The sequence below is a fragment of the Lycorma delicatula genome, chromosome 13 (assembly GCF_047948215.1).
Source record: "Lycorma delicatula isolate Av1 chromosome 13, ASM4794821v1, whole genome shotgun sequence".
Lineage (NCBI taxonomy): Eukaryota > Metazoa > Arthropoda > Insecta > Hemiptera > Fulgoridae > Lycorma > Lycorma delicatula.
The window spans coordinates 23,576,278-23,592,482 of record NC_134467.1 but is presented as its reverse complement, the minus strand read 5'-3'; the positions used below and the strand labels follow the sequence as shown (position 1 = coordinate 23,592,482).

The 16,205-nt window shown below is 26.5% G+C and overlaps 1 protein-coding gene across 4 annotated transcripts in view; it reads left to right on the top strand.

Annotated features, from left to right (window-relative positions):
• The window catches only part of LOC142334156 (solute carrier family 2, facilitated glucose transporter member 1-like), a 151,563-nt gene that overhangs the window by 117,620 nt on the left and 17,738 nt on the right, over window positions 1-16,205 (top strand). For 3 of the 4 annotated variants that reach the window (XM_075381939.1, XM_075381943.1, XM_075381942.1), the window contains 3 exons: window positions 1,359-1,496; window positions 3,628-3,678; window positions 8,087-8,268. In XM_075381939.1, coding sequence (XP_075238054.1) covers window positions 1,359-1,496; window positions 3,628-3,678; window positions 8,087-8,268 — 371 coding nt within the window. The remainder of the gene's footprint in view (window positions 1-1,358; window positions 1,497-3,627; window positions 3,679-8,086; window positions 8,269-16,205) is intronic. The other variant, XM_075381944.1, reaches the window with a different exon arrangement.

Here is a 16,205-nt window from a genome sequence, read left to right as displayed (position 1 = left end):
CTAAACAAAAAAAAGAAAAAGTAGTTTATGGGAAAAAATTTTGATGTTTGACTGGTATTTAAACCTGGGATCTTCTGGATGAAAGGTTAATGGCAGACACCTTCTTTATAAAATATTCAAGAAGCCGTTGTCCATATTTTTTGGTATTCATAATGCGTAGTAAAGTTTCTCAATGAAGATATCTCAAACTCTGAGGAATTGAGTTAGCATAATCCAAACTGTCAATAGTAAATCGTCAGTCAGTTTTATTGTTCATTTTTTTCTTTTGCCTCAATTCTTCAGTTTTTAGACAGGACTTGCAAACATCAGTCTTCCTTCATTGATCAATACACTGTTTCCTAACAGTTAATTTTATATATAACATTTATTTTTATATATAATCTCATCTTCATTGATATTCCTAATTGCCTATAAAATTTCTACATTGAACGTTTCACACATTTAAAAATCAAATTGATACTTCAAATTTGGAAGGATTTTCTATTTCTCTGTGTATTTTAAATCCTAAATAATGTAGTAATAATCATGCAACTTAGTCTGAATTAATATAAGAAGGGACTACTTACTCTTAGTAAAAAGTCATTGGTGAGAGGTTGTATAAGTCAGTGTTATGTTCTATCGTTCTTTATTTTTTAAATGGCCTTTATTTATGTTGTAGGCAAAATGTTATTTAACAAAAATTTATTTTCAAAACATCTTGCAGTTTTTACCACATTTATTTTAATTTTATAATTAATACAAATATAATGATAACTAAAAAACTTACTCGCCCAATTATATCCAATGTATAATGATATGAAGACAAATTTTAATACAATAAACATCCATTTTCGAAGTGTTATTTCATGTAGGCTTAATAAAATCTGGTAGTTTTAGATTATATTTACAATTCTTTACACTATTTTACAATATTTCTATATTTTTAGTTTGTATAATTTTTTTTTCCTTGATGAATTAATTCATAAAAAGCTTGTTGTTAATGGAAATATGGAAATAAAAATTTTATAGCATATGAAAAGTGCCTGACTGCCATTTACACCCGGGAACTTAGTAAGAAAGGCCGAGGGATGCTACCACTCTGTCACAGAGATGGCAAATAATTATTTAGTAATAAGCCGATAATTTACAAGTCTCATCAAATGAATCTGACAGTAGTTAACTGATTGTAAAATTCACTTTCAGAAATATTTGTAATTTTTAAATAAGTAACTCATCCAGTAATTTGATTTATAATTGCATAATTTTATATTTGGTTTTTATTGAAGTAATAATTTATAAGTAACAAGTTACTGGTTTTAAAATTTAGATAAAAACTCAGTTGTTAAGGTTATTTACTTTTCCTTTTTTTTAATATATAGGTACTAAAGAGTTATGGCCGTATCTTCTTGCTTTATATGCAGTTCTTATGATGATCTGTGGACTGGCAATTCCATGTATGCCAGAAAGTCCAAAATACTTATATCAAGTTAAGGGATTAAAACAAAAAGCAGCTAGAGGTTTGTATTAGAATAATCTTATGTATTTATATTTAATATTTGTAATAATAGATTTTTTTAATTAGATTATTAATTAGTAAAATTTTTATTTACTTGTGGTCATTCAAAAATTTTTTTGGAGTGAGTAAAGAATGTTGTTCAAAATTGTATTTAACAAAATCTTTGAAATATAGTGGAATTAATTATTTAAATTCATATGTTTGTTAACATGAAACTAAAAAGCTTTTCTTGATTGATTTGTTGCAAAAATTAAAAATGAGCAGTTATTTAAGAAAATGGCTTTATTTGTTTTTTTTAAATATTATAAACAAATGTTCAATCTTTGATTTCAATATGGTATGGTGATAATTTAAAAAAATAGTAATACTAATTTTGAACCTCAGTAAAGATACGATATTTTGTTTTTTCTATTAATTATGTATTTAATTACATAATTATAATACATATATAATTTTATAATTGCAAAATAGAATGGAAACTGCTCACAACCTTGATCATCTGTTATATAAAAAAAAATGACTAAATATATTGTGTAGAGATCTTATCGTACTTATGTTTTTCAAAACATTTGGAAAATCGATAACATTCAGAAAATCAACGATTGGTGTGTGCAAATCGCTGATCGACTGTCAGAGAACTTGCAGAAGAGATAGCATCTCAATTGGAACATGCCATGAATTTTGATTGAAAAATTGAATATGCATTGAGTTGAGGAAAAAGTTTGTTCCTTGTTTTTTGATGAAGAGCAGAAAGAACATCAATCAGACGTTTGTCAACAACTTCTTGAACAGGCGATTTCATCATGATGAAATGGTCAATGGCGATTTCATCATGATGAAATGGTCAATGGCGATTTCATCATGATGAAAGTATCATAATGGGAGATAAAAGCTGGATTTACTGCTGTGACATCTAGACAAAAGTTCCATCATCACAATGGATCTCCATGCTCCAAGAATCCTCGATCCAATGTAAAAATGATGCTCTCTATTTATTTTTTTTTTCGATTTTAATGGAATGAGGATTTTGATTTCTTGCTTCAAGGTGAAACAGTGAACTATGCATACTATCAAAATGTTTTACAACAATTATTTGAAAAAATCTGCAAAGAGACCCAGAGTTGTAGCGAGACAACTTAAGGTTTCTTGAGTTCCTGTGATGATGCGCTCGCACACTCAGCTTTGTCAATTCATCAATTTTGTGCCAAAAATCAGATGACTGTCCTCTCTCAGCCTCCCTATCCACCAGACTTGACTCCTTGTGATTTTTTCTTATTTATGAAATAAATATCAGTGATGAAACTACACTGTTTTGAGACGATTGATGGCATTAAAGCAAGTTCTTAATGGACCTTAAAGGCCATTTCAAATTAAGCTATCCAGGACTGCTTCGCGAAGTGGAAACACCGCTGGGAAAAGTGTGTGAATAGGGGAGGGGAGTACTTTGAAGATGACAAGGGACCAATAATCTGTAAAATTAAGAATTAAAAAAATAAAGTTCGGTTATTTTCTGAACAGAGCTCATACTTTACCAGTTTTTTTATTTTTTCTTTGATAGATTTTTAAGCCTGGTAAATAATTAGATTATAGGGATATCCACAAAAAACCATCTCTCATAAAAAAACATGTCACAAGTAGTTAAATAATCATACTCGCCAACTAAGTCCACATTATCCTGTCGAATCCAATTGGTGTTCACATCATTTACAGTTATCTCTAAGTCATATCATTACAGGATATTTATAAAGTTTTTATTTAATGCTGGATGATAGTAACTGTAATTACATATGACATTGCAATAAAACCTATTATAAAAGCTGATGTGAAATTTCAGCCAAATTGATTGAAAAAATATATATATCCAATCAAAGATGTATAACCACTTTATAAGGGAGAAAATTGTAAAACTATATAATTATTATAACTCATTGTTGCAAATTACAACTAATATTTTGATTAAATTTGATTTAATAAATATTACCATAAGTCTCTATTAGTTTGCACTTATGTAAGTATTATTACCTTATGTAATTTAATTTGAGCGTAACAGGTTTCAGATCTGTTATTCTTTTATGTGTTATTTTTAAGCAATCCACTTTTAATAGTGAAATAATTTTATTTTGCTATTTCAGATTATACATCTCTTCTCTCGTCTACTTCTAGTATGACATTACTTACTCAAAGTATGTCAAATAATTTTGTGTTTGCTTTTATACCCTTTATATTAACAGTATAAAAAATTGTTATAATTATTTTTATCAGTTGTTATTAATTACAATTAACTAATGCATATTTACTAATAAATATTGTTAGTATATGTTTATAATGAATAGAAAATTATGCAATCCTAATTTATTTATATTCTGTTTGCTTTTTAATGCATTTTGAATTGAATTCTGATTTCTTTTGAGTTTTTTCTTGTTAAAAACATTTGTGGAGAACTCATTTTTTTTGTGAAATTTGGTTTTAGTTGTAGTTAATAAGGTAATCCATTAAAGTAAACAAATACAATTTTTAATTATCTCTCTTGGTTTACCTATTGTTTTTTTTTGTTGGGTATTTGTATTTAAATTATTACAATGTAATTTTACTTAAATATTGTTTTTTTTGTTTTGTTTTTTAATAATAAAGCGTATTAACAGTTTATCTGGTTAAACAGAACACACATGCAAGTGTGTATGCATGCGCACACATACATATACAGACACACGTATACAATACATGTATATATATTTTTTTTTAATTAGATATTGATATTTAACTGTAGATAACAGATGTTGATATTTTGCTAATTTTTTACTGTGTTATTAATTAATTAATGATTTTAAATAGTTTTGCAGTTCATTTGAAATTTTTACTGAATTTTTAAACACAAATCTAATTATGAAACACATTAACCACCTTGTAATTAATATCCTAATATTTGGGACAAGATGTAAAGCATATTTCATTTTTTCGTAAGCTATTAAATACCATATTTTTTATTTGTTATGGTGGTTTATAATAATTGTGAAGTTAAAATACATGTTTTTTAACATATGTAAAAAAATTAGTTGATAATTATCTTTTATGTTCAGATCTTATGTTGTTTTGTTAAATTTGCATTTTTTCATTTTTTATATATATATATTCTCAATTTTATTTTATTTTTTGTGGATTTATTTATGATAGCATGGATTAAAAAGTTATATATGATGCCATATAATAGAAATTTTGTACTTATGATGGGTGTTTCAAAAAGGACGGAACCCTAAGATTAAGAAGGTAGAAGTCACGCATAGGTAAATTTTATTTCTTCCTACATGTCAGTTGGCAACACTGTACTCAAAGTTAGCAACTTGTAACAGTTGAAAATATGCTTCTTATGCACTGGTTCTATACCATCTCTATTGTGTTGTCGTAAAACTATTGTCATTTTCCAAGGCTGAACATGTGTTATTGAGACTTACTACACCTATAAATCTTATGAACAAGTGAACGATGAGTTTCAGATAAAATTTCCTAATTTCTCAGATCCTAATATGTCATCAATATCACATTTGATTAATAGATTTTGTGAGGTTGGGAATGTATACATGATCAGAAAAGCATAGGTCAACCTTCACTGTTGACAGTAGAAGTTCTGGAGGACGTGAATGAACATTTTACTTGCTCCCCCAGAAAATCACTCGGAAAGTTAACCTTCACAAGCTAGGCTTTCACTATCTATAGCTTTCATTGCTACTAAAAAATTACAATCGCATTGGTGTCATTCAAGAACTGAAAGAAGTAGACCATGGAAAACGTTTACAGTATTATCCGTCGGTTTTGTTTTCTTGCTGATGATAACAGTATTGAAATTTTGGATAATGTTTGTTTCAGTGAGAGGTGTATTTTTACTCAGATGGCTACATTAACAGCCAAAACTGTAGAATATAGAGCGCTCAAAATTTTCACATGTTTCGTGATGTGGTGTTTGGTGTGTGATTTCCCAGCATTGTATAATAGGGCCCTTATTTTTTGACAGATCTGTAGATTGTGTGGTTTATCGCAACTTAATCGGACAGCTTAATGCCGTGTTAATTTAGACGAATGAGAGTGGTTGTTCTAACAGGATAATGCAACGTGTCATATTGCTAATTAAATGCTGGATATGTTGTGGGAAATTTTGGTCATTGTTGGATATAAAAAAAGGGTTGTGGCCTCCAAGATTCCCTGATCTTACACCAGCAGACTTTTTCCGTTGGCGTATTTAAAAAGTTTACTTTTTAAAAATAATCCTCATACACTTGATGAATTGAAAAATAACATTGAAAGTGAGATTTCAAACATTACGAAAAGTGGCTGCAATTGTTATGAAACGTGTGCGAATCTGCATCAGGATCACAGAAAATCATTTTGAACATTTATTGTAAAGTTATTAAAGATAATATGAATATTTTTGTATAAGTATTTCATTAACATTAATATTTTTGTAATAAATTCTCGTCATCAAATGAAGGGGTTGCATCTTTGTCCTTTTTGAAACGCTCATTATTAATTGTATTATATTTTTTCAATCGAATTTGAACCACCGTAATTCACGTCATAATTACATTAAATTACTGAGGGTGGTTTTATTTTATTCTGAGGATAGTTTTACCATTTTTCTATATATGTAATTTCATTTTAAAAGAAAAATTAAGGAAAACTTTAAAAAATATGTTTTTTGATTGCGCTCTAAACCTGTTTTAAACCCATGTTAAAATAAATTTTACCCATTATATTATTAACTGCATAATAATATATATCTTTCTTCAGCAAACTAGGCCAATATAGTTTTAGTTTTAAGCAAATGGTTTTTCAAGTTATCAGTTAGTTATTTTTTCAAGCAATACATATTTTGGTCAGAAACAATAATGTTTTAAAATTTAAATAACTATCATATATTCATATTAAGTCACATTAAACAAAGTAAATGATTCTTTTATGGATAAATTGGTATTTTAAATGATTTTAAAAAGAAAAATTACGACTGGAATTTATACCTGCGTGAAATACACAAAAGAATTTTGAAAATATCTCTTATCTTTCTAATAAGTAATTTTCTAAGTTTTCGTAAACAATTTAAGAAATTTTTTCAACCAAATTTATTTTATTTGTCATTTATTTATCAACTAGTAATCTTCAGTTGGGAATGGTTATTTTTAAAAATAAAATAATTTGTATGTTCATGGTGTTAATGTAAGACTCATATTCTAGCTCTTATCAAAAATCAGATAACAAAATTTATGGAAAATATGAAATTTAAGAATTATGTTTTTATAAAATGTTTGGCGTTATGTACATTGATATCAAAGCTTTTAATAATAATAGGTGTACATTGTGTATGGAGATTACTATCTGTATACCATTTAATTCTAAGTTAAATTGTGTTTAGGGGCATTTTTAAACTTCCTCTAATAAATTTTAATATTTTATCTAAGCTGATATAAGATTTATTGGCTGAAATTGTTTATTCCAATGCTCCCAAGTCAATAAAGTTTATTTTTGTCAAACAGATGTTTGTGCATATGTTTGTCTGCATTTGGTTTAATAACCATGAACTCAGTTGACTGATTTTCTTCAACCTTGGGTGACTGGACTATTTTCTGGGGGGGGGGGGGGAGAATGTATTAAATTTTTGTAAAAATTAGAAAAAGGTTTGAGGATGTTTTGGCCGAAATAGAATTTAAAATTTTTACTGGGACATTTTAACAAACATTTTTTTTACAAAAGTTGAAAAGTCATTTGTAAGACCAATTTTCTTAAAAAAATAGTTTTATCAGATTACCAAATTTATCAAGTGTTTTTGATTTCAAATTACCAAAAAAAAAATCTTCATTTAATATCATCCCCTTCCCAAAAAATGACCAAAATTTATATTTTTTTTTAGCTATATCTTGCTTCAGAAAAAGATTTAATGGGAGTTTTTACATCTATATTTCCTACATCAATAGTGACCTAATCACTATGAAATTTTTTGTCTGTCCCTCTACAATGGTCTGGTTTTATAATTTTAAAAACTTTTTTATCACTTAATTAAAATTTTTTAACCCATCTTGCAAGTGTTACCCATTGCATTTAAAATGTAAAAATCTTAATATTTTGATAACTTTTACTGTAGACAAAAATATTCACCCCCTTCTTAAAAAAAAATTAATTTTACCCAAAGCTTCCCCTTTATCGTGGGAGCCCCAAAATGAAAAAAAAAAATGTATCTTTCAGGAGCACGAAATAATAGTCCTTCTGTTGAACTGATTCCTTAACAAGTATAAAAATGATCAGTTTTTTAATCTATTTATTTGACTATGTATCATAAACTTAGAAATAAATATTTTTACGTAAAAATTTGGCAAAAAGAATTCATAATTTTGGTTATTGTTTTACAATAAAAGGCATTATTTTATCATAGAGAGCTTAAAATGGTCGAATTGAAAGACTTTCTGGCTACAAATAAATTGCACAACTTGACCAGCATTGCTAGGAAAGTTATCCAATTCACTGACGTCTTTTTTTATCATAAAACTTCAAAAATGGATTTATTATTCAAAAAAATAATTTTTTTGTTTTTTGTTTCATATTTTTATAAAGAATTGGCAAGATTAAGAGGTATTAATGTAGAAGATGTTATCGGTGAACTAGAAGGTGAATCAATTCAAAGCAATGTTGAAGTTTGGAGCGTTATGCGTGTTCTAACCACAGCGTCACAACGATTACCTCTTGCTTTAACTTGTGCTCTACAATGTGGACAACAAACCAGTGGCATTAATGCTGTAAGTTTTTCTGTTTATAATATTCTTTTTTTATAAAAAAAAAAAATTATATGTTTTTAAATCTGTTTTTTTCTCCTTTCCATTTTATTTAATTAGTTTTTAATGTTTAAGTTTACAATTCAAATTTGGTAATTATTATTGATTAGAGATGATGGTTTATAACAATTTTGTTATATTCTATATCATGGAATATTTTTTAAAAAGTAATTTTATTTTTTATTTTTATTATGATTCTTATAGATTGATGATAATTATATTAAAATCTTTAAAAAAAATATTTGGAAATTTGTGTTTATTGTCCGTAATGTGTAAAGAGTGTTTAATTGATTCAATTAGAACAATTACATTATACATAATATCAGAAATTTCTTCGATTGGCTCTTAGAATTCCCTCCTTAGGGAGAAATTCTTACCGTAGAATCTAGAATATTTTCTTCCTTATATTTCTGCAAACAAAAGATAAATATTAAAAATTAAAAAACCCGACTGCAAAAAAACATAGCTCTTTTGGTTATGTCGTGATTTTGTATTATACTATCAAATACCTTGTTTGAATTTTGAAAATCAGAAGATTGGTTGCGATGATATAACATTTCCGAATAACTGTGATTTGTTAGATCAAGAGTGTACCTGATGCATGTAAATGTTAGCCTTCAACGTACTAACAAATATCCATTTCTTTTGAAAATCGGACAGTTGTTTGCAGAGATTATTTATTAGAAGAGGCACCCCATTGCACATCCCAAAACAACACTCCAAGAGCACCCCGTTTGTTAACAGTTGATAGCGATGATTGGTCTAGTCTCGTATCACCTCACCACTCTAGCCTCACACGTAGTCGCCACGGAAAGCTCAATATTATTAAACAGAAATATTTTTAATTTACTTAATATTATTTTTATTTAATGTACATTTAAATCTATTATTTTTGTAATGTTATTCGTTCAATTGATTTGAATCATTCAAACCAGCTCATACGTTGATAGAGGCTCACAGTTCATTAAAGTTTGTGTTTAAATTGGAAAATCATCATTACTACATATATATATATATATATAAATAATATGTAGCCTATGACACTCCTGGTAACATATGTGTGGTTTCCTATGTGTGGTCATATATCTAATTGGGTTCAATCTTTGAGCTGCTACAATGGAACAAACATACATATATATACACATCCTAAATACATCAACTCCTCTTTGGGCAGTCATATAATAAGATTATTTTCATAAAACAAAAACAAAATTAAAAAATGTGAAACTTTGTCAAATATCAGTGTGTGTAGTATCTCGTAAGCAGACATTATTACCAAACTATTCAGATTTAGAAGTCTTGAGCATTGTTATGTACCTAATTTATACAAAAGATCATGAGTAGTTTTTATAATACATTGTTTTATAGTAGAAAGGATTTATTACTTTGTTTGAGTTTGTCTTACGACGTGATGCATATAAATCACCTGGTACAACTACTCATGTTAGGTGCAGATCTTTTACACACCTTAATCCTTATTGTTTCATTTTGTTGAAGATTAGTCTCTTCTTAAATCAGTAGAGTTAAAAAAAAACTCAGGTTCTAGGGTAGACTATTATTTACATTCCCTATAACCTGATAGTTATATAATTACTAGAATGTCTTGAAGTAAAATAAAATGCAAATGACCTAAGCCATTAATTGGTTCCCATTAATTACCAAAGTTAAATTACATTGAATATATTTTTAATGTGTGGTATTGTATCTATCTATTCGGCTAATTGTTGATTAGCCGAAATATTCTAAATATTCTATTCTCTATCACAAATAGATAGAGAATATTTCAACTCCTTTACCAATCCTACTTGTTTATCATTTAAAGTTTGGATATTCAACATCTCCGGTCTCTGTAATTTTCTTATCAGTTTTTTTTTCCTGTAAATGATGATTATTTTTTTCCAAAGTATCTTTGATTCTTTTTTCCACTAATTTCAACAAGTGGATGTTCCATAACAGTGTAATACATAACGCCTAGAAGCTGCCTGATTTTGGGTTTTCTCTTAAATACTTTCTTCACAACCTCTTCGTTCTTTATAAGATAACTGCTTGCCAAACCTCATCCCTCAACTTTTAGTGAACATCATCTGCCTGTAAGGTCAAATGTAGGATAAAATTGCCTTCTGATGACAAAATAGATATCCTTTACCTGACCCAAGTTTCTTAGTTGGATTTAGAAAGTAGAGAGGCTGAGGGGCTAAATTTTTTATTCCATATACCACGCATTTAACAAAGTAGCCAGCTGATAGTATTAACCCCTTACCAGTTCTTGATGAGTAACTTTTCATTAACTTGCCTGATAAAAATGCCATTGACAAAATAATTTGTCATTGTGAATCGACTTGTTTTATTCTGTTTTTTTGACAAGTTACTGCAATGTGTGTGAGTCTGGTTCCATTTTTACTCTAATTTAACGGTGAAGCACTACTAGCATATCGATTTTCTATTCTATATGTCTTGTTTCATTTCCTTTTTAGCAACTGTTACCATGCATTTGTTTTCATTGTTTTGATCATTCCTTAAGTTGCGAACCTGTTAATTTTATTATTTCTTTATATTATTTATTGTTTTCATAATTTTACTATTATTTTCATGTAATTTTCAGTGTTTGTGTCTTAGATGTAACTGCACATAAATAAGAAATAACAGAATAGTTTATTATAACCTAACTTTAGTAATTTTTTATGTGACACGATCTTTGTGTTATTATTTTTTATTACTTACTAGCATTTTACAGTATTATTGATATCACAATTAGGTATTGTGATATTTATTAGTACAAAATAGCCTGTTCATGACGTGTAAATGATAGTGATATAATTGAACTTTTAAATATTATTTTTTACATTGCATGATAAGAAAAGTACATAAATAAATCCTTAAATTAGTCTTTTGTCTTTATTTCATTGTATAAATCAAAAATATGTAAAAAAAAAAATTAAATTAATGGGCAAAATAGCACAGGTTTGGTGAAAAATAAAGGGCATATAATTTTCCGCTAAAATAAAGAACTGTTAAGGGGGTTATTTATAATAAATAACCGTTTATCTAATGATTTATCCTGAACAAATTTTCTTTTCCTGTCTTTTAAAATTTATCTAATTTGAATGTTATTATCATTAATCTATAAAGAATCATAAATTTAAATTTATTTTTTAAAATATGACAGTGCTTATATTCCATTCATTTGTATATTATGGTAATTTTTGTTTTAAAGTAAAAACACTATGCATTCCTTGTTTTTAAATAATCAAAAAAATATGGTTTATTATTTGTAAAATATTTATAAGTCTTAATTATGCATAATATTTTGGTTTGGCTTTTTATGTATGCATTTTATATTATCTATCTTTAATATATAGACCTCTTCAGTAATACAGTGTATAGGATATTATTATATTTATAAATAATAAAAAATAACTGTGTCATATATTTATTTTTTTATCATCAATTTTTATTTGTAAGATTATTTCTCGAATTAAATGATTTTTTATTACTTATTAGAAGTACATGATTGTTGTTTATGAATAATTTTTTTATTGCGCAACTGTTTTTAAGTACTAAATATTTGATAAACTTTATTTATACGTGCAAGTACTGTTAACCTATATATTCATTAAAATTTATTTAACAGTAACTTAAAATTTCCCATTCTTTTAAAACTTCTATCGCCATCACAACAAACTTGCATATCTACTGCTATTTTAATATTATTTAGAGTTTTTTTTTTTTTAATTTCTTGTTTCAAAACTATTTATTTATTTTTTAAGTAATAATAATATATAAATACAATATAAAGGGATGATCTCAAATGATGTAAAAATTTGTTTTAATTAGTTAGAATACTGTATCATTTTTTTTTTTACAGTTCTTGAAAAAAATAATTATAAAAATATTATAGACTGCAACTTAATGCAAAAACCATCCAAAAAGTAACGAATTTTAAAATATAGAGCTCATACAGTTTATCTTTCTGCGAATATTACTATAATTGGCTAGTTCCTTATTGAATTATTTCAGTTTACGACAGATTTTTTTGTCACAAGACATATTATTTATGTTTTCTAATATTTAAAGGGTGTTAAAAAGTATGAAATTCCATTAAATGTATGGAGTTTTTAAATTAAAGAAAAAAAATAACTAGAATTTTGTAAAGCATTTAAATAAAAGCACATAATTGCGTTAATATAATGATAATATTGTTAATAGAATATTGTAGATATTTAATGATCAAAGATAATATTTTTACTACAAAGACCATTTTGGATGATCCTGTCTTGTGAATGAAGAACTTAACAAAAAAATTTTAATTCATTAAAGCAAAGGATTCACTATTAATTATTTGCGTACCTGATTTTTCATAGATTTCAAGGTTTCTCCTAGATGAATCATCACACACAGAAAAATGTCTGTCTGATGAATTCCCTGACTATGTTCTGAAGAAATTGAAAAACAGTCTTGAATTTCTTGATCAAAATAAGTGCAAGAGCGATGAATTGCTTATTGATAATGAAATATTTGATTTAAATGTTTAATTAAATTGATTGTCATCATTGAGAACATCCTTTAAACCAAAGAAAATCGAGTATTTAGTGATCGTAGACACTTTATAAGAATGGCCAGATACTAATTTCTTGCCATATGTAATGACAGTACATTTTTATGTACTGTAAAACAGTTATGTTGTCTCAATAAAATCGCACGATATAAAACAAACAATATGTGTTACCTATTGTCAAGCAAATTTTACATTGTTTAGCTCCAATAACTCCATTTTCCAAGCGCTATTTAAAAAATTTAACTGGGAAGTGTTCAAATAATTTTCAAACTGTCCTGATATGACTCCAATGATTTTCGTATAGTTTCTAGACTTAAAGAATTTTTAAGCAGAAATTATTTTGAAGTGTTAATGAGCTTAAAAAAGCTGTTGCTTAATGGATGATAAAATTAGCTTTCTATATAGTGATACGATATAAGATTTTCTAATTTAGGTACTATTTAGAGAAATAAACAAAAAAATCTGTATAAATACCATTTTTTTTTTCTGGACATTTATTATTACTGATATTATTTTATTGATATAGCAGTTAGTTAGCTGGCTTTCAGATCAGGTTCAATTTCCACCAAGGGGTCTTGATTTTTTTTATCACTTGATCCTTGTTAAAATGTATATTAAAAAAAAAAAACATATTCAAGGTACCAATCTTAAAATTCTGTACCAGTCTTCATTCTGTAAATGTACTGAAGTTTCTTTACTTTGAATCAGAATCAAATGGGTCATCAGCTTCTAATTTACAAAGCAACTTTTTTTTTTTATTTATGTAAATTTTTTATTATTTTAATTTTTTTATATTAAATATGTGATGCAGATTAATTTTGTAAGTCATTGTTGTAGAATTGCAATCTATGTTTATCATTGTAGATATATTTTTATTATATTATTAAAATATTAGTTCTTTAGTAGTTGTCATGATGTAAATTTCTATCTTTTGTAACACTGTTTTGAAAAAAAATATTGAGACTAACGGAGAGATCAAAAAGAATCAACACTGAAACAAAAAACATTTTTTTATTTTTAAAGAATATAATTAAAACATTAATTTGATTTGAATATAATATTTCATTATGGTAAAAAATTAGTTTACTAGAGTTTTTGGAATTATAGAGGAAAAGATCTGACTGGGAAGATGGAAATTTGTGGATCTAATTAATTGTCCTCTGATTGGGTTAAGGATGCTTAAGAAAGATTCTTTTTTTTTTTTTTTTATTAAAACGATTTTTTTATTATGATTGAAACAAGATTTGTTGATTTTTATTATTAGAAACTATAAAACTTATTCAGTGAAAGCATAATTTTACAATAAAGACATTTCTCTGCCTTAATGATTTTTTTTCTGGTATGAAATGACTCATTTTAGGTAAAAAATTGTATAAATTAAGCAAGGTTCTCGGATTACAAAATGTCATGAATTGAATTTTTGTTCTCTCTCTAATAATAATTATATCACTATCGATTATTTGTTTAGTTTTACCTTATTTAAAAGATTTAATTCTTAAAAATTTATTGTTTTCAAGATAATTATCATAAAATATTTAGAACATAACATATATAATACTGAAAAAATTACAAAATATGTTGCCGATATCCATGGCGAAGTGCGAGTGTTTCGGCCTTTCATCCGGAGGTCCCAGGTTTGAATCCCGGTTAGGCATGGCATTCTTTATACGCTAAAAATTTCCATCTGGGCTAATGATCATAACAGTTTATTTATTTATTGCTACTTTATTTCATGAATTAGATTGAAACTGTTAACTTTATCCGTATACCTAACCTTACACCTTTATCTATCTAAACCTACAGTTCAGTGTTTTGTTGCTAATCTTCGGATTAGTAATGAAAATCACGGTTATGTCCACCGGTAAAGTTATTACCGGTTAAACATAGCTCGTAAATATGGTTTATTCAGTTATCATAATACTGTGTAGAGATGGAAGAATTAAAGAGTGGGTGGGACATTCAACCATAGAATTATTCTGAAAGTTGGGTGTTTAATTTAATATAAGATACCAGCCACAACCATCAGCTATAAATCGGTTCTTTTAACAAAAAAAAAAATTGTTTCATATACTTTTCGGAATCTCTTTTTAAATAGAGCTGTAATGTAGTATAATGCCATTTATTGGTGGTAATTGGGAGAAATTTATACTTGCATATTGAGAAATAGGTTTTATTATAATTGAGGAAAGATGAAATCAAGGATTTTTTAGTTTTAATAATTAATGATCATAGTTTTAATTACTTAGTTGGCCCCCTCTCTATCTATAATGGTATTACCTAATTCCATTAAGTCTTTTTCTAAATTATGCACCGCATTGTGTTTTTTTTTCTGTAATGTGACATTTTTGTTGGTTATGACTCTGTAGTTTCTTCTCTGTTTCATTGTTTCTTATATATATATATATATATTAGCAATCAACAACGACTTACAAATAAAATTTTATATAAAATGATAATACAGTGCATTGTATATAAATCAGTAGTGAAGAGGTTTTTATAAATATGTATTATAAACATTTTAATGATGTTTGTTTGATTGGTTTGAGTCCTATTTTAATTGATTTTGATTGGTGTGAATTGTTGAATGAAAGCTTTTAAGTGATATTGTATAATATTCTGTGATGTACATTATATTTAATATTGTTATTATTATAACATTCTTTCCTGCTGCTATGCTTTTTATTTGATTTAAGAATTTTTCTGTTCATCCATTCATTCAACATGCTGGTATGCTTTGTCTACTAACATAATTTTTTACGCTTTTACAGACAAATTACAAAATAATTCTGTATAATAAATAATATCTGTATACATTAATTTACAGATACTATTTCAGGTAAATTATTTTTATATTTATATTATAAATATAAAATTTTAAAACAAAATTTTATGTTATTCACTTTAGTTTCATAATTCTTCTTCATTTATTTCTTTCATTATAGTTCACAAATTTTTATTTATATTTATTTTGTACGTTATATTAGTTTTTCTTTTTGCTTGCTGCTGAAATGATTTTTTTATTGTCACATCAACTGGTTGATGTGTTATTCCTTTAAATAAATGTAAAACTACCTTAAAATTTGCTTGGAAAAATTAAGGGAAACCATGATAATACTTTAATTATGTAATATTAATATATAAAAAAATTAATATGTGAAATAATAGTTAGGAAAATTATTTGAAGTTATTAAATAAGTAAAATGGATATAAAATAATCATTTAGAGGGTTTTAATGCAATTATTTGAGCACATATTGCACAATGTAAATTAAAATAAATAAAAAATTTGTTTTTTTGAAAAAGATAATTTTTTAATTTTATTTTAAATAAGAGAAATGAACATTGGT